This window comes from Palaemon carinicauda, chromosome 9, assembly GCF_036898095.1.
Source record: "Palaemon carinicauda isolate YSFRI2023 chromosome 9, ASM3689809v2, whole genome shotgun sequence".
NCBI classification, from domain to species: Eukaryota; Metazoa; Arthropoda; class Malacostraca; order Decapoda; family Palaemonidae; genus Palaemon; species Palaemon carinicauda.
In genome coordinates this window covers 144,527,382-144,554,101 of record NC_090733.1, presented here as the reverse complement: position 1 = coordinate 144,554,101, position 26,720 = coordinate 144,527,382, and the positions used below count along the sequence as shown (strand labels likewise).

General features: G+C 40.8%; 1 protein-coding gene across 5 annotated transcripts in view; it reads left to right on the top strand.

Annotated features, from left to right (window-relative positions):
- Positions 1 to 26,198, top strand: part of LOC137647227 (ribonuclease H2 subunit A-like) — a 61,279-nt gene extending 35,081 nt beyond the window's left edge. For 4 of the 5 annotated variants that reach the window (XM_068380595.1, XM_068380597.1, XM_068380596.1 and 1 more), the window contains 5 exons: positions 1,959 to 2,085; positions 4,388 to 4,486; positions 14,739 to 14,820; positions 19,878 to 20,001; positions 24,305 to 24,563. In XM_068380595.1, the coding sequence (XP_068236696.1) occupies positions 1,959 to 2,085; positions 4,388 to 4,486; positions 14,739 to 14,820; positions 19,878 to 20,001; positions 24,305 to 24,479 (607 nt within the window). In that variant the 3' untranslated portion in view covers positions 24,480 to 24,563. Of the gene's footprint in view, positions 1 to 1,958; positions 2,086 to 4,387; positions 4,487 to 14,738; positions 14,821 to 19,877; positions 20,002 to 24,304; positions 24,564 to 24,704 lie in introns of those variants that run through there. The other variant, XM_068380594.1, reaches the window with a different exon arrangement.
- Positions 26,199 to 26,720: the final 522 nt, after the last annotated feature.

The window sequence follows — 26,720 nt, the reverse complement described above, 5'->3', positions numbered from 1 at the left end:
GGGTGGTTAGAATGATAAAAATCTTGTGCAACATGCAAAAGAACTAGTGAACAACAGTTCCAGAGATTGATATCTAGATCAGGAATAAGAAATTTAATAGAAGGCAAGTTCTTAGCCAACAAATTGGAATGCGATTCGGAAGCTAAAGACCAGAGAATATACAGTACTCGAAAGAAGGCAAAATTAAAAAAATTAAGATTTTTTCAGAATAGATTGATCATTTAAAATCTTAAGGGTTTATCAATAAGTCACATTTTTGTGCAAAAAGAAACAGACTGAATGTGTTTTTCAAAATAAATTTTTTATCAAGAATCACACCTGAAATTTAAAAAGTCATACTATATAGAGTTAAAGACACAGGGAACAGCATACATATTTAGACATTTTGTCAAAAGACATTAAAAAACATTAGACAGTATGTTAGTTATGGAAATTGGGGTAATAAGCTGAACCTGAGCTACCCCAAGCATATTTACATAATGGAGTATATGATGCTAAGAATATACCCACCTACTCCCAACTGTTTGAGTTTGAAAACAAAGGTCATGATTGACACTGTCAATGGCAGCACTAATATCAAGGATAATTATACAAACTTTTTGACCACAACCAAGGGATTTCTGAAAAAAAATTGGAGATTTTAAGAAGGGCATCACATGTTCCAAAGCCTTTACAAAAGCCAATTTGAAAACTACGTAATTTATAATTACCTTCAGCATACACATTTAGACATTTTGCCAAGAGTTGAAAAAACATAAGATAATGTGTAAGTTATGGAAATAGGGCAGTAATCAGCTGGACTTGAGCTACAGTACCACAAACACTTTTACATTCTGGAGTAACATTACCAATTCTCCAACAAGTGCTAAAAGATCCTGTTCTTGCTAACTTCCAGAAAATAAGATAACTCAGGAGCTAATAAATCAGCAGACTTTATAAAACAAAAAAATACAAATGAAAAATATAATTTTGAGTCTACATTTTATATTCCACAAGACATACAAAGGGATGAAAAAAGTTTTCCTTTATCTTTTCTTCCACAGTTCGTTACAAAAACGCAGAATTCTTCTGTTCAGTATCACAGATTTGAACCTTTTACTATTTCATCCCTTGAAGATGTTGCCAATAATTTGAAGGACTTGTTTTTCTGTCTTGTGAAGGCTCTACATCTCTACCTGAAGTGGATGCTGGCAGTCAGACCATAGCTATAAAACCTTTTTGTTAATGTAGGTATACTCAAAAAGAAAATCTCCAAGAATACCATATTTTTCTGGGTTCTAGATATGATTAGAACATAATCTTCCTTTAGCTAAATATCTGAAAGAATCCGGTCATGCTTATGAAGTCAGAGGGATTGGTTCTACATGAGCCCTCAAGAAAAACTATCGGTGAGTGAAGTGTTGAAGCCTGAGTCTGGAAAAAAAACCTTCACGACCCACTATCTGTTGGAGTGCAGTGTATTTACTAATCCTTTATTGCATTCTCATTGGAACCCGCTGTTGCTGCTCAGCAGGCTGTTTAGTTAACCTTCTCCTTCATAGGACAAAAAGTATCTCGTTAAGATAGCGGCCATGACATAAGTCTAGGATGAGAGGCAAGATGTCTGGCCTTTTTCCTGATTTCTTTCCCCTCTCTTTGGGTACAGAGGTCATTCCGTTATTCAGTGGCTAGAATGTTGATGCAAGTACTTTATAGTATTTGTCCTAGGTGGAAGTTAAAGTGACTACTCAGTGTGCTGGCGAGGGGCAGGACTTCCCTGCCACCTGCCAGTAACTATCGACACCTTGTTATAATTTGAAGAGCCCTGTTCCAGATAGGCAGAAATCATTCTTCTATTAAAGTACTTGGGTTTGTATCGTGAAGAAAAATAGAAAATGCTTTTAAAATTTGTGATATCATTGTACTATTACTCTATAAATTTTCTTTATATGCTTCCCACTTTATTCCCACAAAACTAGGCCAAAGGTGTCACTAAATGAAGTATCGCATAATTCAGCCATAAATCTTATCAAGAGAGCAATAGCTGCTGGGGTACAGGTGTCAGAAGTTTATGTGGATACAGTTGGACCTCCAGAAAAGTATGAGGTGGGTAAAATGAATGGTAGCAAACAACTATAGAATTATTGCTTTAAAATGCAAATTTCCTAGTTAATTCTCTTCTAGATGTTGGATAAAGATTCTTGATAGTGAAAAACAATGTCATGATAATTATCTTTGAGGAATTGAAATTGCATTAAACTCTAATCGAAATAAGAAAATTTAGTTGAGAATTATCCAGTAGGAATGTTCCTAAAGTTGATACTTTGTAAGAAATTTCATGTTAGAAACAACTCTTTGTCAATGCTAAGAACATTTCATGAGTAGTAACATGAGATTGTGTAAATGTATATACTGTATGTGTATAGACATTATTTTCCAAAATTATTCAGTGTGCATAGAAGTAATTTTTAAGAATTTAGAATGGGAAAATATAGGAATTAGGATTAATGGGAAATATCTTAAAAACATGAGATTTGCAGATAACATAGTACTATTTATTGAATCATGGGAGGAATTGCAAAAGGTATTGGAAGATTTGAATAGAGAAAGCAAAAATGTAGGGCTGAAAATGAATGTGAGTAAAACTTAGATAAAGTTTGATGAAAATGCAGAGGCAACAAATAAGGGTTATAAACGAACCTTTAAAGATTGTTAATGAATTTACGTGCTTAGGTCAGACAGTAGTGTTTCCCCAGGACATGAGACCAAAATTAAAAGAAGGATAAATATGGGATGGAGAGATTTTGGAAAACAAAGTGAGATTACAAAAATTAAATGCCCCTTTCTTTTAAAAGAAAAGTATTTAATCAGATCGGCTAACAGTATTAAGTTGAGCATCAGAAATTTGAGCTTTATTTATTGTATCCACGGCTTTACGGCCTGATTACATTATAGAGGTCCAAATTTGTACAGATTGGGTTCCCATTCACACCCACGAAGAATGTGGTCCTTTGTCTGGATGGAATGACCTCATGAATGGGCGAGACCCCACTTAATGTCATTTGTCTCCAGTCCTCCCAACTCAAGCTCTTGCTCAATTAAGTAACCCAATCCTTTCTACAGAGATTTGATCCATGGGGAAGAGACTCCCATGGGCTCTGGATGGCCACACCAGGTGGGCAATGGTCTGTTTCTCTCCAGCGTTCTAGGCAGCAAGTTGCTGATTCCATGTGGTCAAGAAGCCGCACGGTATTTGTTTACAAGACCAGGCTCTTCATATACTGCCAAATTATGCAAAGCTGTTGTTTTCCTATATTACTTTTTCATAATTTAAAACAATTTGCCACATGGGAAATAAGTTAAAATTATAAAAAAACTAGCCTGGTTTCCTCACTAACCGACCTGGAACTGACATCGTCAACATGGTCAACCAAACAGAAGTTCGTGATGCCAGTGTACATTAGATATATATTCAAAATGTATATTAAATTGAAAAGAGTAATTATTCAAAAGTGTCATTATTTGTGAATTGTATATTTATGGATACTTTTCATGTATCTATGTCTTCATTTATATATTTATAATTTTTGTTATAATTATGCTAAAAGATGCATAAAGTGTCTATAAATGATAAAAGGCATAAAATTTGCTCAGAAAAATAGAGATGAGTTTATATTATGTTAGCCAGTTTTGGTTATGTTTGTGCATTTGGTACATATGGGGATGAAATATTTGGATTTAAACAAAGGAGTTACTACTGATTATGTCCTTATGATCCCAAATGGTGAGACAAAATTACAGCCTAAAGTCCATACTTTGCATACTAAAGTCTATTTAATCAATCTACAAAAAAAAAAAAAAAAAAAAAACTGAAGCCTGATTTCTCAAAATAGGAAGTTTTCAAGGTAAATAAATATTAGGCATTTCATATGTTGACTGATTTTTGTCTTTCAAACATGAAAAAAATAAAGGATTTTATAGCCTATATTTTGTACATGACCCTTTAGCAAAGATTAAACATACATTTGAAAAATAGTGACCTTTAAAACTAATATACATTGATAAAAGTGTACATCTAAAAGAAATTAATTCCTGAGAGAATTTCACATGTACATCTTTTTGTGTATAAAATTGTTTCAAATGGTTTTTTTAGATGAAAAAAAAAATCAGTTGGGAAATGAGAAAGTAGATAAAGTTTGAACTACTGTATTGGGGCCGAGCTGTGCTTGTTAGGTGAAAATATTAACCTTTTAGCAGCCTGTGTATGCTTTGATGGGACATTATTGACGTACTGTATTTGAAACTTTTGAATCTTATAGATACTGATATTTAATTATATAATGTCTTTACATTTTACTGTACGCTAATTGTGAAAGGTAACGAACTGAAACTTTTTCATGTTAACCAGGCAAAGCTGCAGGAAATTTTCCCTACATTGAAAGTAACTGTTGCGAAGAAAGCCGATTCTCTATTTCCATGTGTGTCTGCAGCTAGTATTTGTGCCAAGGTAAGTTAAATTCCATAAAAGTTTATTTTTCTTATTTTATATACAGTATTTGTTCTGTAACCGAAATACAAACCACGCTATTTACATTGGGTTTACCTTTTAGCGTAGCTGAAATGACGAGCCAATAGTTTTTAACGAGGGTTAACTACCCCTGCGCTAGTTTGCTTCACTTCACTTTTGGCTCTGGCGATGAACAGATGTGTCTGTCCATCGTCCTCGTTGACAGCCTTTAATCTTTTTCTGCTTTTTCTTTCAATTTGTGTGTGTGTGTTAGAAGTTGACCACCTTTATTGTTACTATGCGTACGTGCCCTGGAATTGCCGGCCGCCCTTGTGGTACTTTTATGTCGGCCGTGGACACTGATCCTCACACCCTTTGCCCGCAGTGTTGAGGCCGACGGTGTGATCAGGAAAATAAGTGTAGTGAGTGCAGGGAGTGGTCTGTTCCTCGTGGGAGAGGTTTGGCTGCCGGCGTAAGAAGTCCAAGAGAGACCGTTCTCCTTCCGGGGTTGCCTTGAAGGAGGAAGGTTCTCGGGATTTTTCTTTCGCCGCCCAAACCTCCTCCGAAGCTCCCCCTCCTTCGGCTCCTAAGGAGAGTCGGCCGGGTTGGAGCGCAGGCCCTAGTTCTGTTTCCCGACCTTGGGTTGGGGGAGAGGGCGTCGCCTCCCATAGCGGGGCGGTTCCTCCTCCTCCTCCAGGGGAGATTATTGATGAATTTTTGTCTAACGATGATCTTTTTCAGGTTTGGGCTTCCCTGGGGCTTAAGGGCTTGCCCTCCAGGGTAGCCCTGATTGACCTTGTCCAGTTGGGGGCCGCCGTTAAGCAGTCGCCGGTGATAGCAGAGGTAGATCCTGTCTATCGTCAACGTCGTGGTGACAGAGGCTTCCGACGGGGCGGGTCAATCCTCTGCAGGTGCAGTTGTGGATGTTGGTACTGACGGCTCTCCTCCCCCTTCCGTACATCCTTCGAAGGGGGAAGGGAGTCCTACGGGCTCTTCTGCTGTCCAGCTTTCCTCTAAGGGGAGTGCTTTGACTGAGACTCCCCTTCGGAGGACTGATGGTCCTGACGATCTTCCTTGTGGCCGCCTTCGCCGTAAGGCTCACCGTCCACTGCGTCGCAAGAGCCTCCCGTCTCCTTATAAGGGTGCTAAGAGCGCCTTTTTGGATCTTCTCCTTCTTCCTTCGAAGGGGACTCTCCTTGCCGTAAACAGCCTGCAGCTCCAGCTTCCTTAGACCTCTCTGGGGATCGGTCTCCTACGCCTTCCAGACCTTCAACTTCTGGGGCAGATGTTCAGCAACCTGACCTCGTCACCCGACGGACGACGGTTCCTTCGGGGCAAAGGGATTCTTCCCTTACGCGTGCAGTGTTAGCGCACAGGCGCTCTCCTGCTCGTCTGCTATCTCCTGTTCGCCAGCGCTCTCCGGATGATCGCCCCTCTTCTCGCCAGCGCTCTCCTGAGGACATCCTTCAACCTGTTGTTCCTGATGAGCGCCCAGCGCGCCAGCGTTCCCCTGCTCGCCCGTCGAGCGCACAGGCGCTCTCCTGCTCGTCAGCGCTCTTCTGAGGACCATCGCCCCACTGCTCGCCAGCGCTCCCCTGTGGTCTCCGAACATCCTGCAGTTTCTGTTGTGCGCCCTGCGTGCCATCAGTCTCCTGAGCGCCCTCGCGATCCTCGGCTTGTTCCTGCACAACATCGTTCGCGTTCTCCAGCGCGTGTTTCTAAAACACACATACGCCCACGCGCTTCCTGTTCCTGTTCCTGTTCGTGAGCGTTCGCCTTTGCGCCCTGCGCCGACTGTTCCCTCGCAGGATTCCACGCGTCGCCCTCTTGCTCGCCAGTGATCACAGGCGATTCAACAATCGCCTGCTCGTCAGCGTTCTCCTGCGCGTTAGCGATCACCTGAACATCGGCGATCTCCAGACCACCCGCGTGACCTATCGGCTGCGCGCAAGCGTTCTCCAACGCGCCGTCGCCCAGAAGATCTGGAAGGACATGGGTCGCCCTCTGTTAGCTCGCCCTTGCGCGGTCGTTCGCCTGCGCGATCTACGCGTATCGCTCGCCAACGCGCCATCGTTCACCAGCGCACCACCGATCGCCTGCTCGCAATCGCTCTCCCACGCGCTACAGGTCTCCTAACCAACGTCGCCAGTGATCTTCGGAGCGTTCTCGTTCGCCCTCGCGACAACGCGTTCCCTCGCCTACGTGCCAACGCATTCGTTCACCGGCTCGCCCACACGCTTGTTCGCCTGTACGCCCACTCGCCTGCGCGACCGTTCGCGCCGAATTTCGCAGCCCGGGACAGCAGCAGGAACGCGTGTCACCAGACCGCGCTTAGGATCGCCTCCACCAAAGCGCAGGACCCTTGTGCAGGACAGGGAAGACACTTCAGAGAGGTCAGTGCATCTTTCTTCCCCTTTTCCTTTTCAGGCAGGTCCAGTGGTGTCCACTCTGAAGGATCGCCCGATCCCCTTCCCTCCAGCGGGGATTTCGGACTCTGTGTCCGTGGAGCGATAGACTTGGTTTGGTTCTCTGATGCGGGCGTTAGTGAAGGCTATGAAGCCAGCACTCGCCGATCACGGGAACAAGCCAACGACTGCATCACCTCCGCTGAAGAGAAAGAGAGGAGTGGACTTCGTTGTGACTTCCCCCAGGGAGAAGTTGGTTCCTAAGAGGTCTGTCGGGAAGGCCCCATCCCCTTCGCAGGCGTTTTCTCCTTCTCCCGTGGACGAGGCTTTTCCGTCCTCGGGTGAGTCCAGTGAGGTGATAGTCTCCACCTCGGCACCAAGGGGGGAGCCTTCTCTTCATGGAGGAGAATCGTCTTGCGCGGAAGGGGCTCTCCGAACCTCTTTGTTGGGATCCTGTATCCCTCCCAGGAGGGAACCCAAGAACTCCAAGACCATCCCGAAATCGTCTTCAAGGATTCGCCAGGAACCCGCTGCTCCCCGGGAGAACGTCCACGCTTCGCCCCAGGAAGAGATTCCGGGGACGGGAGACTTAGCTGCCAGCCCGCAAGGAGGAGACCAGCAGGAATCTGAACATGCCTTCTGGCAGGTCCTGAGCCTGATGAGGCAACTCAATGGGTTCATGGATCCCGTGATCGCCCCCCGAGAAGGCAAGGACACGGTCCTGGACCAAGTGTTCGATGTTCAGAAGGCCCCTAAGACCAGTGCGGCTCTGCCCTGGTCTCGGGGATTGAAGAGTGCCAGAGCCAGGGCCAATGCCCAACTCGCGATTCTTGCCTCCTCCAGTCGTTCCTCTGCCAGGAACAAACTCATCCCACCTCCTTGTCTCCAGCAGAGGAGGTATTTTGAGATCTTGGGTGAGTCTAGTCTCGCTCTTCCTCTCCATCACTCCGTAGAAGAGCTGGCTAAGGGAGTTCCTCTCGAGAAGCTCTCCGCCTGGCAGGTGTTGTTCTCGGCTTTGGAGATCCAGAGCCATGAGAAGGTCGCGAAGTGCGCCATGCAGGCCACTTCGTGGCTGGATATATGGCTAGGAACTCTGGGCATCCTATTGCGCTCCGAGGACTTGTCTAAGGAGAACAACAGGAAGGCCCTGGAGACCTTCTTACTCTCGGGCACCCGCTCCATCGAGTTCCTGGCGCACCAGGTCACCACCCTGTGGGCCAACTCGGTGTTGAAGCGGCGCGATGCGGTGACCGATAGGTTTCACCCGAAGGTCCCCGCCGTGGATGTCTGTAGGCTCAGACATGCTTCCCTCCTTGGGGAGAATCTGTTGGAGCCCCAGGATATGGAGCGAATGGCTGAGAGGTGGAGGAAATCTAGCACGGACTCCCTCCTCCATAGGGCCCTTACAGCTCGGCCCTATAAGCCTCCAGCTCCGCAGCAACAGCAGCAGCAGCCTCGTAAGGCACCGGCAGCTAAGAAAGTGGTGTCTAAGCCCCAGCCCTTTCCAGCCAAGGTCAAGAGGGGCGGTAAGTCCTCCAGGGGAGGCAAGACTCCTAGAGGGAGCGGCCGCGGATGCAAACACTATGAGTGGCAGTCCCCCCACGTGTCCACCTGTGGGGGGATGCCTTCAACGTTGCTTGCACAGGTGGCAGCAACACGGGGCCGATGCTTGGACGGTTTCAGTGATCGGCCAAGGCTATCGCATCCTGTTCATAACGTCTCAACCTCCCCTGACAGCGAATCCAGTGTCGTTGAGCTCTTATGCCACGGGATCGGCAAAGGGGCTGGCCCTTTGGGCAGAAGTCAAGACCATGCTCAAGAAGGATGCTCTCCAAGAGGTCGTCGACGGCTCCCCAGGCTTCTTCAGTCAACTCTTGTAAAGAAAGCGTCTGGAGGCTGGAGACCTGTCATCGACCTCTCGGCTCTGAACGGGTTTGTCAAGCAAACTCGGTTCAGCATGGAGACAGCGGGCACGGTCAGACTTGCGGTGAGACCCCTAGACTTCATGTGCACGCTGGATCTAAAGGACGCGTACTTCCAGATCCCAATCCATCCGTCTTCCAGGAAGTACTTGAGATTCTGCCTAGACGACAAGATCTACCAGTTCAAGGTGCTGTGTTTCGGTATCTCCACAGCACCTCAGGTGTTCACCAGAGTGTTCACCCTGATTTCATCTTGGGCGCACAGGAACGGCATCCGTCTCCTTCGTTATCTGGACGACTGGCTGATCCTAGCAGACTCGGAGTCGACCCTTCTCCGACACCGAGACAGGCTTCTAGGTCTTTGCCAGGATCTGGGGATCATGGTAAACCTCAAGAAGTCCTCTCTGCAGCCGTCCCAACGACTAGTTTATCTAGGCATGCTGATAGACACCAATCTCCACAAAGCCTTTCCATCAGACGACAGGATAGCAAGGCTGAGGAGGGTGGCGGAACCCTTCCTCAGGCGAGAAGAGCTTCCCGCCCAATCGTGGTTGCGTCTCTTAGGTCACCTGTCCTCCCTGGCTCGCCTGGTTCCAAACGGCCGCCTCAGGATGAGATCCCTACAGTGGCGGCTCAAGTCCCGGTGGAATCGAGGATCCGATTCCTCGGACGTTCAGGTCCCGATAGGATCTTTGGAACGGACGGACCTGCGGTGGTGGCTGGTCGACGAGAACCTGCGAAAGGGAGTGAGTCTTCTCCTCCTCCCCCCGGAATTGACACTGTTTTCGGACGCGTCAAAAGAAAGGGGGGGGGGGGGCCGCACGTTCTGAACCAGAGGACCTTAGGCCTTTGGTCAGAATCAGAAAAGTGCCTGCACATCAACCTGCTAGAGTTGAAGGCCGTCTTTCTGGCTCTTCAACAGTTCCAACGGACCCTAGCGGGTCATTCCGTGGTGGCGATGAGCGACAACACCACGGTAGTGGCTTATATCAACAAGCAGGGAGGCACTTTTTCGCAGCAGCTATCCCATCTTGCAGTAGAGATTTTGAGGTAGACCGAAGTCCACTCGATAACACTTATCAGCTCGCTTCATTCCTGGCAAGAAGAATGTGCTCGCAGATAGTGAGCACTGAGTGGTCTTTGGATCCTCAGATAGCTAACAAAGTCCTGACTTTGTGGGGTTCCCCGACCGTGGACCTGTTCGCGACAGCGTTGAATTTTAAGCTGCCTCTATACTGCTCCCCAGTCCCGGACCCCAAGGCTCTCTGGTAAGATGCTTTCCAGCAACGGTGGGACAACATCGACGTGTATGCCTTCCCACCGTTCTGTCTGATGAGAAGGGTGCTCAACAGGACCAGACTATCGGTCAACTGTTCGATGACTCTGCTAGCTCCGCTATGGCATCACGCGGCATGGTTCCCGGACCTTCTGCAGCTCCCGAGGGAACTTCCTCCACGATACGAGCTTCTCAGACAAGCACACTTCAACGTCCCTCACAAGGCCGTGGCCTCGCTTTGGCTTCACGCCTGGAGACTGTCCAGCGTCTCCTCACGGATAGAGGCTTTTCGCAACAGGTTGCGGAGAGAATGTCTCGGCACCTGCGAAAGTCCTCTGAGGGAGTCTACCAGGCGAAGTGGAGTCTTTTGTGGTTGGTGTCGTGGGAGGGTTATCTCTCCACTCGATGCCACTATTCCAGCAATAGCGGACTTCCTCGTATATCTGCGGGAGGAAATGCGCCTTTCTGTCTCGGCAGTGAAAGGCTATCGCTCAACCTTAAGCTTGGCTTTCAGGCTGAAAGGCGTGGACATTTCTTCCTCGCTAGAACTCTCTCTACTTATACGTAGCTATGAGCTTACCTGCCCCTAGTCAGAAGTGAGACCTCCTCCTTGGAATGTGGTTCGGGTCCTCATGGCTCTTAAGAGACCTCCCTCCGAACCATTACGCCAGGCCTCCGATCGCCACCTGTCTTGGAAGACGGCTTTCCTGCTCGCTTTAGCTTCGGCCAAGCGAGTTAGTGAACTTCATGGTCTCTCGTACGACATCCCCCATTCAAGGGGATGGGGGAAGGTAACGTTCAGGTTCGTCCCTGAGTTTGTTGCCAAGACTCAGAATCCTGGAGTGCCGGATCCTCGGTTCGACTCTTTCAGGATCGCGAGTCTCCGCTCTGTAACAAGCGACCCAGACCAGCTGCTACTGTGTCCAGTGAGGTGTCTGAGGTACTACTTGAAGAGAACAGCGGCAGTCCGTCCTCAAGTGCGAGCATTGTTTGTAAGCACAGGCAGGACAAAGAGGAGGGTCACCAGGAACACCATCTCGGCTTGGATTCGAAGGGTTATCCACCACGCCTTGAATCCAGACCCTGCTCCGTCACGTCGCCCTAGGGCACACGACGTCAGGGGTGTTGCTACGTCCCTGGCCTTCAAGAGAAACTTCTCTGTGACGTAGGGGCTTCAAGCTGGGGTCTGGAAGCGTCAGACGACCTTCACAGCCCACTACCTGCAGGACGTGACCCACAGGAGCCTCGATACGTTTTTTATTGGCCCTGTGGTGGCTGCACAACAGCTGGTCTAACCTCAGGCTCCTTTATGGACAAGTAGCAGTAGGTTGAGGGCGTTGTTACCCGGTTTTAGTCTGCGTGAATGAAAGAGTACAGTGAACCCTCGCTACTTCGCGGTTCGACCATCGCGGATTCACCACTTCGCGGATTTTTTCCATAACCCATATATATACTGTAATATATATATATATATATATATATGTATGCATGTATTTATGTATATATGTAGGTATGTATGTGTATACATATAAATATATATATATATACACACACACACACATATATATATATATATATATATATATATATATATATATATATATATATATATATATATATATATATATATATATATATATATATATATATATATATATAATCACATATATATATATATATATATATATATATATATATATATATATATATATATATATATATATATATATATATATATATATATATATATATATATATATATATCTATATATCTAAAGTAGGAAGATGTGATGTAGTTCTAAGGGAAAAGTATGGGAAATATGTCTGGGTAATAAGCAAAGCTCTACCTCCAGTTTGTTTCTACATTATGATCAGAGATAAATTTAAACAAAACATTGGTTGCCATTTTTTATCGTGCTTTTTAGCATGTTTAGGAAATGCATGATATAAAATCACTTTTAATATTTGTGCCTGTTTTAGTTTAGGGTACTGTAGTACATGCAATTAAGTGTTCTGTACATTAAAGGGTAGTTTGTTAACAGTACTACGTACAAGGGAAGGTTTTAAAAGTCTGAATATACATGTTGAATAAATAGGTAAATATGGTGTCACTACTTCGCGGATTTTCACCTATCGCGGCCGCGACTGGAACCTATCTACCGCGATAAACGAGGGTTCACTGTATGTCTGACCCTTACTTCTTTCTTCATTCTCCCCTCTCTTGGGGAAGCAGCATCCTGGTCCTCGCATAGCTGACCTCGACCTCTGCAGGTAACCCATGCTTCCTTGTGCTCCTAGTATTAAGCTTAATACTGTTGCGTCCCCCATACCCTGACGAGTTGGTATTGGGAACGTCCTATCCTAGATTCCTATCTAAAGGTCTCAAGGTCAACTTCATAGGATGAATCACACTTTCCTCCACACACAACTTATGTAGGCCACTTGTTCCTGGCGAAGCAAGGAACTTGTGAGGTGCAGGGGCTCCTTCTCTCAAGTGCTACTCACTGAGGGACGGAGTCCCCGGGCAAAGCTGAAGTCAGTAAGGTTGGGGACTTTCCACCCTTCCTAAGGGGTAAGTCACCCAATGTAAATAGCATGGTTTGTATTTCGGTTACGGAACAAATGACAAATTCGGAGATAATTTGTATTTTTCCTAACCATACAAACCTTAGCTATTTACACACATTTGCCCGCCAGCCCTGGCCCCCAAGTCAAGTCCTACCTCTAAGTGAAGTGAAGCAAATCACCGGTGTGTTGGGGGGGAGGGGTAACAAGATATCCCTTCCCCTACCCCCGCTAACTAGCGCAGGGGTAGTTAACTCTCGTTAAAAACTATTGGCTCGTCATTTTAGCTACGCTAAAAGGTAAACCTAATGTAAATAGCTAAGGTTTGTATGGTTAGGAAAAATACAAATTATCTCCGAATTTGTCATATTTGTATTATCAAGTTATGTGTATGTTTCTGGTTAATCTATTATGTGATATATACAGTGCTGCGGTAATTCCATCATATGCTCTCCTAAAATTCGCATATTCCTTGGATTTATAGAGAGTGTGAGAGAATAATATTTCAATAATTTCTGCTTAGTCAGTCACTTTTGTTTGGTACTGCATGATATGCATAGTTTATTATGTTTTCATTGTTAGGATAATATTAAACAATAGAAATACTGTATTTGAAAATGTTTTGAATTCAGTTGTCTATAACTTGTCTTGGTTAGCCCACACAAGCAATCTCTCTCTCTCTCTCTCTGTTTGTTTATGTGTGTCATTTTTCTTAGGCCTGTCTTATAAGACTAGTGTTTTTTATATGTGAGTGATTAAACTGCCCAATAATGATTAATCTTGTAAATTTTAAGAATTTCTTACATGCACTTTTCCAGAAATTTTTTGCAATACATAAATACAATACCAGAGAAATTATAAAATGCATTTAAACTAATTACTGAAAAGATATTGTTTTCATCCATTCCTACTTGTCTTCAGATATTTAAAGCCTTTTGTATATACTTCCTCCAACGTTTGCTTATTGATGACAAGTCGTTTTGGTCATCTTTCTTTGCCTAGGAATATGGTTCTGTGGTCTGGTTGAAGTACATTTGACCAGGGTCATCAATATCTAATTTAATTTTTGCCGTACACGGGTTGGTTTATAAAGATTTCTTTTGCTTCTATCTTGCACCGCTTTTCATGAACTCCCATATGGTCTACTTTTTTATTTATTTCCTTTCTTTTATGTTTTAGAAATTCCTTCACTGTCATTGTTATTGTATTTCCATATTTCTTATTACAGTAAGTGATTGCCTTTCTCCCGTTTTTGTCACATGGCCAAACTTTATTAGTCATTTTCCTTCTTCACACTATATCTCGGGTAACTTTCCTATCAGTACTAATGTCACTTATCCATTTCACTTCCACAACTCTCAGCAAATTGTTATCATTTCTGAATCTTTAAATTATCCATATCAAATGGTTTGAAGTGCATATATATATATACATATACATCATAACATTGTGCGCTTTGCAATTCAAGCTTCACGCTATTTGAAACTGGCATTGCATTCATCCAGTTGCCTCCGGCAATATCTACCTACAAGGGGTTGAAATGCTGTCAGTGCACCTTCTATGGTTCACTTTAGGCATTAATTTACTGTCTATAGTACAGTATCTCATCAGGCCTAGTTGCCCCCAACTTTAAGACTCTTACTTTACCTCCTCTTCCACATCCTTTTTTCTTTTTTACTTAGATTGTAAAAACCAGGTTTTGTCAGTTACATATTGTTGCTAAATGGCCCAAATTTATATATCCAATCCCAATTTTTTGCAATATTCTATGTGGCCCTTTTTCATATCGGATTCTTTCTCCCATGTATCTTCTGCTTTGTTCTTGTGGTTTTCCATACTAAATATTCTCCTTTGCTTCCACCCTGTATATCATAATCTTTGTTACATTGGTTATCAGTGCTCTCTCATGTTTTCCAGTCTTGTATTTTAAACTTCCCTCAGGCTCAACATACATATACAAGAAAGTTTTATTTAGATTTTAAAGATATTTGAAAGGTTCTTAATTTAGTTTTTAGTCAATTATTTAAACTAGCTGGAAAAATTTCAATCATGATATAAACTTTCTAAATATTCTTTTTCTCCAGGTTGCTCGAGACAGGGCTCTGAAAAGTTGGAGTTTCCCAGAAAATATTGAAATTGACAATTGGGGAAGCGGCTATCCAGGAGGTAGGAATTGCTTTAGAGGATATTGACAGGGTTTTTATTTAAGTTGGGTTTTGTGTGCAAGTACAGTGTTTTATTTAGATAATGTCTTTATGCAAATTTTTTTTTTTATACCATTTTCAATTATACATTTATTTTCTAACAGACCCATTTCATGTACTTATAATTAGCTCCAATTTGTTAACTTTTAATGTCCCCTACATTACAGTTTTATTAAATAGACAGGGAAGACAATGATAGTTGTCACTTATAATTACAATGTTGCCACGATGCATAATCGAGATGGTGGTCATACAAAAAGTATAGGGATTGGTATAGGATGAATGTTAACATCCATCCATATACCAAGGCACTTCCCCCAATTTTGGGGGGTAGCCGACACCAACAATGAAACAAAACAAAAAGGGGACCTCTACTCTCTATGTTCCTTCAGCCTAATCAGGGACCCAACCGAGTTCAGCTGGTACTGCTAGGGTGCCACAGCCCAACCTCCCACATTTCCACCACAGATGAAGCTTCATAATGCTGACTCCCCTACTGCTGCTACCTCCGCGGTCATCTAAGGCACCGGAGGAAGCAGCAGGGCCTACTGGAACTGCGTCACAATCGCTCGCCATTCATTCCTATTTCTAGCACGCTCTCTTGCCTCTCTCACATCTATCCTCCTATCACCCAGAGCTTTCTTCACACCATCCATCCACCCAAACCTTGGCCTTCCTCTTGTACTTCTCCCATCAACTCTTGCATTCATCACCTTCTTTAGCAGACAACCATTTTCCATTCTCTCAACATGGCCAAACCACCTCAACACATTCATATCCACTCTAGCCGCTAACTCATTTCTTACACCCGTTCTCTCCCTCACCACTTCGTTCCTAACCCTATCTACTCGAGATACACCAGCCATACTCCTTAGACACTTCATCTCAAACACATTCAATTTCTGTCTCTCCATCACTTTCATTCCCCACGACTCCGATCCATACATCACAGTTGGTACAATCACTTTCTCATACAGAACTCTCTTTACATTCATGCCCAACCCTCTATTTTTTACTACTCCCTTAACTGCCCCCAACACTTTGCAACCTTCATTCACTCTCTGACGTACATCTGCTTCCACTCCACCATTTGCTGCAACAATAGACCCCAAGTCTATTCGTCTGTAAATCAATAAGGTAAATACCCATGGATGCATGTAAGCTGTAAGTAATGTACAATATGATACTTGATAACTATACACCTTTGAGCGAGTCGAGATGAACAACGGGTATTGGGGATGTTAACCCTTTTACCCCCAAAGGACGTACTGGTACATTTCACAAAACTCATCCATTTACCCCCATGGACGTACTGGTACGTCCTTGCAAAAAACTGCTATTCACATTTTTTTTTTTTTGCATATTTTTGATAATTTTTTGAGAAACTTCAGGCAATTTCCAAAAGAATGAGACCAACCTGACCTCTCTATGACAAAAATTAAGGCTGTTAGAGCAATTTCAAAAATATATACAGTGAACCCTCGTTTATCGCGGTAGATAGGTTCCAGACCCGACCGCGATAGGTGAAAATCCGCGAAGTAGTGACACCATATTTACCTATTTAACATGTATATTCAGACTTTTAAAACCTTCCCTTGTACGTAGTACTGTTAACAAACTACCCTTTAATGTACAGAACACTTAATGCATATACTACAGTACCCTAAACTAAAACAGGCACAAATATTAAAGGCGACTTTATATCATGCGTTTCCTAAACACGCCAAAAAGCATGATAAAAAATGGCAACCAATGTTATGTTTTCGTTTATCTCTGATCATAATGAAAAAACAAACGCATTTACACATATGTGTATAGGTTAGTTTTTGCATTCATTATATTGATTATTCAGTACAGTATGTTGATTTTGTTATTACCAATGTTTTACTTAATTTTTCTTAGGACTTCCAAATGAAATGTTTTTCTTTATGACGCCACCTGAAACGACAGCGTCATAAAGTACGCTCAGTAAACAAACGAAGGCATTTAACGCGCATGATGAAAGTGATAAATAATGATATTACAGTAAAAGCTTTTATAAAATATGTTATTACAAATATTATTTACCGTATTTATATAAAATCATACATACGTAGCAAAGCAGGAAAACAATTTACGAGAGAGAGAGAGAGGAGAGAGAGAGAGAGAGAGAGAGAGAGATTGTTTTACATACGTAAATGTAAATTTTAAACAAAAAAAAATAGCCCCATTTCATATAAAATAGATTACAAATATTTTACTTTATCATATTACAGTAGTCTGTATAATACTGTAAAGTTCAGTACAGTATGTTGTTGTTAAAGTCGTGGCGATGAAATTCTCACGAAACAAAAACACGCCATTTGATTACAACAGCTGATTCATTCTCTCTCTCTCTCTCTCTCTCTCTCTCTCTCTCTCTCACTCTCTACTTCTCTCTCTCTCTCTCTGTGGGCTACTTTTCACTACCTCCCATTCCTTACCTCTCTCTATCTCTCTAACAAATGATATCTTTGTTGCTCCTCAAAGTTTCATTTATATTGAAAATCAATCATGATTCAATTTTCCTTACTTTCTCCAATCTCGCACCATCGGTCACATCGCGGTATTTTCGAAATTTCCGGAAAATCCGCGATATATGTATATACATGGGTTATGAAAAAAATCCGCGAAGTGGTGAATCCGCGATGGTCGAACCGCGAAGTAGCGAGGGTTCACTGTACAGCAAAATGTGCTTGAAAAAAAAAAACTCCTGGGGGTTAAGGGTTGGACAGTTCCAAATAGCTTGGGGGTAAAAGGGTTAAATGATGGCTCTCTTTCCTGACCAAAGTTAGGAGACAATGAATTGACCAGAAGTGTTATTGCTCATATTAGGTAGTAGACGCAAATGTCTGCGGTTTCAGAACCATACCCAACCACTAGAGAGGTGTGCCTTGTACTCGGTTTGACCTGCTGCGGCCCATTATGATGCTGCTGATGTCCCATCATAGCCTGGTGATGTCCTGTATCTTGGTGGCCGATGGTGAGCTTGATTAGAGAGGCAAACATGTGAATTTTGAAGGTTCTTGGCCTGGTCATTGTGGGCGGCAGCACAACAGCTGTAGTTGTAATCCTCAGTCTTAGATTACAGCTCATCTGTGAATAATGGGGGGTAAGCCAGAATACAGGTGCAGATAGGGTAACCATGTATAATCTGCGCAGGGTAGCGTCTATCCGTGGTCAACGTGTTCCTGAGCTCTTACAGTCTTATATATTAAAGGCTTCACAATGTATATTCCTGGATTGGGTGGACTTGATGATTGTTTGGCAGCCTTTGCTGTAGACTCTGCGTGTCCATTAGACTGAGAGTAATACAGAGAAATGGTAACCTGGTTACACAACAAAATTTCAGCGATTTGCTTAAAGTTCTTTATTGAAAAATGGAATGGGACACTAACTTTGCAAAGAAGACATTTTGGCGATTTTAGCTGCGGTTATCAAGTGTCCTTGTAACAACTACAGGCGTGCCTGAGAGTCTCGGCTTTAACAAGAAAGGATTTCTAAGGTACATTGAAGAAAGGACTTGATGGGTATTCATCACATTTGCAAGGTTCTTGTTGCTGACTGAGTAGAAGTTTTTGGCAGGTGTCGCAACTTGCTACTGTGTTTCTTTATATCAGGATTGATTCCTGGCTAAAATATTGTGTGCCTTACATAACTTTGAGTAGCTTCAATCCCGTATTGGTTGTCATGGAGGTGAGCAAGCCACAAGGTGCATCTACAGAGGGCTGCAAGGATGACAATTTTAGGCTCCTATAACTCTCTATCCACGTAAAAACTATCCCTCGGCTTCCAGTATGAGAGGGCGGAGTCATAGAGGTCATAGTAATTTGTGAAAAAGCCATTGGAGAAGTAATTGAAAGGCAATTGTAGTCCTGCTCCTTTTCGAAGATAGGTCCCGTTGCAAGTTGTCGGTGGAAGCGGTTGTGCTGGTGATAATTTACCTGACGTGCAGCCTTCCTTAAGATGGGGGAGACTGATATGAGAGTGAGACAGGGCATTACGCTACTTTGACCTTGAGGTGTTTAAGGCTTGGATCCTCAATGACGTCAAGAGACTGAACAGATATGAAGCCCAATGTGTTCCTACCTACTGTACTTATTTTAATGATGAATGCACCAATTTGGCACTTTAAATTTTAATGAGTTAAAGATAGTTAATTTAGAAAAATTCTTTCTATAATGGTTAGGAATAATGTTAAAAAAGGAATTCCTACTTATAAGATTTTGCAATTTTAGTAGATCACTATTTAGTAACATTTAAAAAAATATATACAGCATATGCATCCTTTTATCCACTCAGTTTGGTCTTGAATTTACTAAAACAATATGTGGTACCAGAAAGTTCCTTTTTAATGGGTATTAATACAGTATGTTAATAGAAAACTTGAGGAAACCAGAGCTGGTGATGTGAAAAAATTTGCAATGCTAGATTCAGATGTACAATGTAAGTGATGCCAAACATGAAAATGCTTCAAATCATTCACATTATCAAATATTACTTAAACATAAAGTATGTAAGACCTTCTTTTATTCCTTTTTATTACTGTATTGCGACTATACAAAGAGTTTATCACTGTACAGTTTACATGTGTTACTTACAAAGTTGACCATTTCTGCTTTGCATAGTCAGTTTGAAAATGTGGGCCCACGAGAGTACTTATCGCGGAACCAGAATGGGTGGTTTTTTATTTATTAGGTTATACAGTTCTGTGTATTGCAAATGACTGAATCCATAGCGATAGAACCATCAAATATTGAGCGCCAACTGTACAATATTTGGTTGATCTTTAGGACATTGTCTTGTCCCTTTAAACCCATATTATATCTGTGTCCTTATCAAATCTATCTACAGTACTTCAAATTATTTTTTAGGAACCTAACAATTGTGATGTGGCAGATGCCTATATTGCAAACATGAATGATAAATTTGATCTTTTACTCATTTTTTATCAAAAATAAACTGTGGAAGAAAAATTATATTCTAATTTTATTCTTTCAGATGCAGTTACAAAGAACTTTTTAATGAATTCATTGGACCCAGTCTTTGGTTTTCCTGGATTAGTTAGATTCTCTTGGTCTACAGCTGAAAAAATTCTGGAGGAAAAATGTGTTCCTGTTTTGTGGTAAGCTTTAATTTTGTTTTAAGTATGATTTCAAAATTTATTTTAAGTAGGATATTTAGAGTTCTGTAGGGATAGATGTGTAATCATTTATATGGATCCATTATTCTTCTTATGTTTTTAGACTAGACCACTAAATTGAAGTCCTTATCTCTTTTGGGTTTTTACTAAAAGATTGTTTATATTGTTTCATCATGATCCATTTGTTCAAAAGACTTGGGAGTTTTGGTATCCAACCATCTTCTGCCTCATTTTCACTTATTGACTGAGCAGAATCCTTAGAAATTTTCATTAATATTTCTGATTTGTTATTCCATGTATTCCTCATTGAATTGTTTTGCTTAGCACCTCCCTTTGAATGTGATGCAATTATGAATTTGTTTTATTACAACCCCATTAATCATTTATTGCCAAATTTTCATCGGCAGAAATCTCATTCTCACTAGTCTCTTTAAATAAATCTAGATGATAAAATGAAGAAAACTTTTCACATCCCTATACTTTTCTGTCCACTCTTACGTATGTTGAACTTTATACAATTGCTGTAACCTGCCCACCTCTTTGACTTCCTTGAAGTTGCATTCTTCATCGACAGCAAACCTGGCTTGCATTTCCACTGGTTCTGTGGATGAGTATTCAACTCCATTGCCTATCCCAGAAACTTAACATACAGTAACTACTTTTACAAACCCAAGCTGCTTATGTCTGAATTCCTTCCCGGCCCCCACCCCGCCTATGACAAATTTCCACCTGCTTTCTGGCTTGGCCCCTCACTAGTCATTAGTACATCAGTGCACCGTTGAACATCCCTTCTTGTCTTACCTCCAGTAACAGCTTTTTGACCAACTCTGTAAGTCAAGCGTGACTCATTGGGCTGGTAAATCTTTTATTAATAAAAGAGCAATGGGTACTATTTGATGGGCTAAGCATTTTGCAATTACGCCCAACTCTTGTGAAACTAATTTTCTTTTATCAAGAAATTATTGGATAAGCATATTTACCCACTTCCTGTGCTAATGCTCTAGCTGTGCAACCAAAATTGTGACAGGTAGTAACTTGAAGACACTGCTTTTATATACTTACTCTTTCATTGACAGTAATAGTGTCTGCCAAATAAAAGTGGTATTCTGAAGTCACAGTCAATACATACAGTATATTTCCAGGCACAATTTGCCAAGAATAGACCTTTGAACATTTTTAGCATTGCAAGTTAGGGCATTGCTGCTACCACCTTCACAGGTTCTGATGTATCCAGGACTACATGTAACAATCCAATATTGTCGACAACAGAGATATTTTCAATGCAGATATCTTGATTTAATGATATGATCAGCTGTCTTATTTTCATCAACAGATTAATATTTTTGTGGGGATATGGAGCAATCTAGTGGCTAATTAGTACCCAGCTCACCATTTTGCCAAGCTTGTGATGTATGCCTTAATTCTTTATTGCTCTCACCAAAAAATTAGCAAATTTACACAAAAACTACTATACTGATTTTGACCAAACTTTGTAGTCATGTTTGGTATGACCCAAGGATGAATCTGTAACATTTTGGATAAAGTACTTCTAAGTATAAGTCCACAGCAGTACTTCAAAAATAATTGCAATATTAATTAAATGGCAAGTATTTTGTTAGTTTATTTTTTGTTTGTGAACAAAAATAATTGCAATATTAATTAAATGGCAAGTATTTTGTTAGTTTATTTTTTGTTTGTGAACAATATTACGCAAAAACTAACAAACCAATTTCAAGGAAATTTATTGGGTGTGGGGTATTATTCAAGGAGAAATCCATTAAATTTTGAAGAAAATACATTGAAGTTCAAATATGCAGTGGAGTTGAGAGCAAAATAAGACTGCTTAGCATGGCAAAGGCATGCTCTCTACTGAATGCCTCTCTAGTTTAAGGTGTGTTCTACCTGTTAGCTTATGCAGATATTCCACTCTTTGACATTAGGGATCAAAAGTTTTTAGACATGTTGAACCAACTTTATGTTCATCTAGGACTTATTCCATGAATCCTTTGATAAACTGACTAGGACAGCCAATACAACCTCATCATGGAAGACCTCTCACCATTTGGCATCGGGTACCTTAAAATATTGGTCCTTTTGAACCAACTTATAATATTCACAGACTTATTACATGAATTCTTTGTCAAACTGACCAAGGCTGCCAAGATAGCCTGAGAAACATCTAGACCCTCTTTAGAGAGCAGGTAGCATTTATCAGAATCATCTTCCACTATTAATGTATAGATGAATATGTCTTACATGGTGGCTTACAACTTATTTGTTGTTCCTTCCATAAAGGACTCCTGGTTCTGTGGTGATTGTAGACACACTTTTTAGAGAAACAGAATACTTATTGTTTATGGAAAGGTAAAAGATAAGTTTTGACTTTGAATAATTAGACTGCTAGAGCTGTTGCTCAGAGAGTTTATGCTTTGACTGAAAAGGAATACAATGTGACTAAAAGAACCCCTTTTTGGTACAACCCAGGAGCATAGATGGTGGTCTTCCGTCAAATCTGCACTATGTTTAGTATAGGCTTTAAAAATTTTCTTTTACTTGAACCAGATGGCTGTTACTTTCTATTCAAAGAAAAGGCAAACTTTTGACTTATGTTTGACAATAAGCGGAGTAATGAAAAACTCGATATTCCTCATTCCTGTTTAAGTGAAGCTAAACTAACTAGTTTAGCATTTCAGTCCTGTGAAATTAAAACACACTTACTGGACCTTGATACTTGTGTAGGTGTAGATCCAAATGGTATTTTCCTTTGTATATTTTATATATGCAGACTTTTTTTGACCTGCTAAGTTATTTTATGCAAATTAGAGAGAAGAAATTATTTTTGTACTTGCTGCAGAATTGGTAATGTTACTGCATTAGGTAAATGTGTTTGTGATACCTCTATCTCTGCTGATTCCAGCCCAATATCCATGTCTTTTGACCTAACTTTTAAATAGGTCTGCACCCTAATTTTTAGTTCATCTTTTGAAAAGGCCTTGGAGCACGTGATGCCCTTTATACAATTTCCAACACTGTACTTCTCACTTGATTGTGGTCTGGAAGGCCAGAGGATTGGCCTTGATTTTAATGCTGTCTTTGACCATGTTAATTAGGAGCCCTCTAGTGTTTAAACTGTAAGAAATGACAGTAGGTGGGTCTTTTCTTTACAGCCTCATTGAATTTTTAAGTAATAGATTGTACAGGATGGTTGTTGATAGGCACCATAGTGACTATAGGAATGTAGTATCTGGTGTTCCTCAGGGTTGTATTCTCAGCCCATTACTTTTTATTCTTTAGTCTATGCATGTTATGTGGTTTGGCTAGAAAACAAGCTTGTCGTATATGCAGATGATAATACAATCATTGCATCCATTCCATCTCCTTAATGTAGACATGGAAAATTAGCGCATGGTGCATATTATGGTGTGTTAAGTTGAACTCTAATAAAACTTAAATATGATTGTAAATAGGTCAGGGACAGTGGATCCTTAACAACCAGACCTCTGCATTGATAGTCTTAAACTGTATACAACTTAAAAAAAAATTTGATTCTTGATTGCAACTTTACTGTAGAGAGCCACATTTGGTCATTTATTCTTCAGTTGCACAAAATGTTGACTTGCTGAAAAAAGTCTTAAGATCGTCAGTGATCAGTTTATCCTGGGGAAAGTTTCTAATTCTTTCATTTTACCATGTTTCGAGTAGTGGTCTCCTGTCTGGTTTTTAGCTGCCGACTCCCATCTTAATTTTGTGAATGGAAACTTAGTCTATTATATTCCTTATTCCTGATCTTGATGTTATTCTCTAGCACTGTCATTCTGTAAGTCTTTATGCATATTGCAGAAGATTTTTAATAATTCAAATCTAACCAGACTACCACCGTGTATGAAATACTAGACATACAAAAGTATACAGTATTTGAGAAGTTTTAATCCAGCTGTGACCAGATTGTAAAATGATCTTCATTATGTGGTGGTTGAACAGGTGGAATTTCAGAAGTTTATATTTTAAATATAAATTTTTAGCTGAAAAGTGAAGGTAGACATGTCTCATTCCATAGTTTATATATGACATCTATTTTAATGTTACTGATCGTAGCATCTTTTATATCTTTCATTCTTTACTAAATAAACTATTTCCTTTCCTCCGGGTTGTTTTTCCTGTTGTAGCCCTGGGGCTTGTAGCATTCTGCTTTTATCAGTCACGGAAAAAGTCTCCTTAAGATAAATTTGCAAACTAAATATAGTTATTTCTTGGTGTTTTCAAGATTTTTATTATCAAATTACAGGAAGGATGACGAAGAAGAGGAAGAGAAAAAAGATGACACTCCATCTGTATTACAATTCTTTGCTAGAAAACAAAAAGGTTCTACTGATGACAAACCAACAGTTCCACCACCACCAAAAAAGAAGAGACATCATTACTTCACCGAGAGATGCTTGGCTCCAGTTACAAGTTTTTAAATGTAAATCTCATATTTTTTCTATATATATATTTTTGGGGGAATTGTAAATTTCAGGTAATTAAATAATTCCTCTTGAAATGTATTTTTGTTTTTGTTCATTTAGTTGTTTGTTAAATTTATCCTCAATTATTGCCAGGCTAATTGAAATTAAGCTCCCTTTTACTGTACTTGTTTTAATGCTAAGCTTTCATGGAAGAACAGATTGAAAAATTTCTACTTACAGGTAAATGAAGTAAATAGGGAAGAGAAAAGAATTGCACAAGTGTTGTGGTAGAAGAGCAGGTCTGAGAAGTGAAGGATTTTTGTCAACTTGGAGACACCAGACTGAAGTAAAAGTTGAAAAGGTAGTGTGAAAAAAGTTTTGTTGCAGAAGTACACCATTGGTATTTTAAGTATTTTGTTGCATACACAAATGCAATGAAAAGGAAAATTATTCAAACCATGGCAAAAGTAGAAAATTGTGTTACAAATAAGAATGGGTTGGTAGACGAGATGTGATCGGAATATAGCTTCGTGAAAAGGGATGAATATTAGTTGGTCAGAAAATCAGTGGATGTGGAAAGTAACAGGTTGAAGGCTTAGAAAATTATAGAAAAATGGGGCTAACATTAGATATTATTATGCCCATCCTCAGTAGACTACTTTCTTCATTTGTAGCTCTTGGACTTTTATCATGGCTTTCCCAATTAGGGTTGTAGGAGAGGGAAGAGAACTCATTTACCAATTAGCCTATAAAGGGAAAGTTGATGCATCGTATTTATGATAATAAATGTGATGAGGAATATGATGAAAGACGCTTATTTGTCACACCACTATAACCCCATGCTAGAAATCTACAACTACCTTTCAGCAGGGAAATATGGCCAAATTTCTTATTTATATGTTCCCCTCCTGGAGCAAGACCTACAGTTTATTCTAGAATGAAATGATGTCTACTGGAATACTTGTGCACTCACTGTCACTATATATTTTCAGTGTAATGAAGTTGTCCTTGTCTGTGGTAAAAGGGTTTATCACTCCTAAATTTGTAACCAAGAAATATCAGTTTCATTAATGCTTTTAACTAGATCATTTTTCAGCCATCTGCTAAACCTTGTTAGGGCTTTGCATTAACTTTTGAGATTTTGGGAAATTTTGATGATTAACCACTGCAAGATTTGAAGTTTTTCATTGTGAAACTAGGAGTATTTCTGTTGTCCTTGACCTTTTTGAGGCATGTCAGGTTCTATTTCTTATCTGAAAAGATGCCCCTTTGCCAAAAATTTATTTCTCCCGGTACAAATACAAAGCTTCCACCTTTACATAGAGATAACAGCAAGGTTTGAATGCAAGGAAACATACCTAGGTGTAAACTACTAAATGGGAGCAGGGGCTCCCCCCTTCCCTTCTTGCTCGCAGATTATAGACTGCTCCCACTCTACGAGGGTTAGGCAACAGACTCAGGCGCGAATTCATGCATCTTTGATGCCCTTGACTTGGATAACTCCTAACCTAAAAAACCTACTGCCCATTGCCTATGTTTCAGATAATTAACACACTAAGATCATAGTTGAATTGTTCATATCTAGTAATACTGTGTAACACTAATTGATACTGTAGTTTATATTACTGTAATATACTAAATTACTATGACTACAGTAAAGCTTAACTGTACTGCAAGTGTTCGCTTTTTTCATTTGGACTCGACTCGACTCACCGCACACGTAGCCTACATTTACAATAAACAACATTACTGTAATTCTGTACTGTACAATATGTATATAATTTCAGATAATGTATATATTACATAGAATGACTACTAACCGTTTGTGTGAATTTCTATGCAGCAGTTGTTTAGTAGGACGCAATTTCTGATGCGTCGGTGTCGTTTCTTACGCAGTACTGTAGGGAATCCGACATATACAGTAAGCCGGTAATAATGTTTATCACATCATCTACTTCAATGAGTGAGAAAATTAAGAAAATGCGAAAAGTATCGTTAGTAATGTTATAATCATTGCATAAACGCTTACAGCCACAATAACAACTGTAAAAAAAAAAAAAGAAAAAAAAAAAGCTTTTATTATGAACAGTTGAATGATATACAGGTAGTAGTCTACTTACGACAGAAATAGGGACCGAGTCGATCTAGACGTTTGTCGAACTTGAAGAGTAAACTTTCCGTAGATTTAGTATGGTGCGTTATGGTTCAGCAATCATACAAGCCCAATTTTATCTTTTCTTGTATATCATTAGAGTA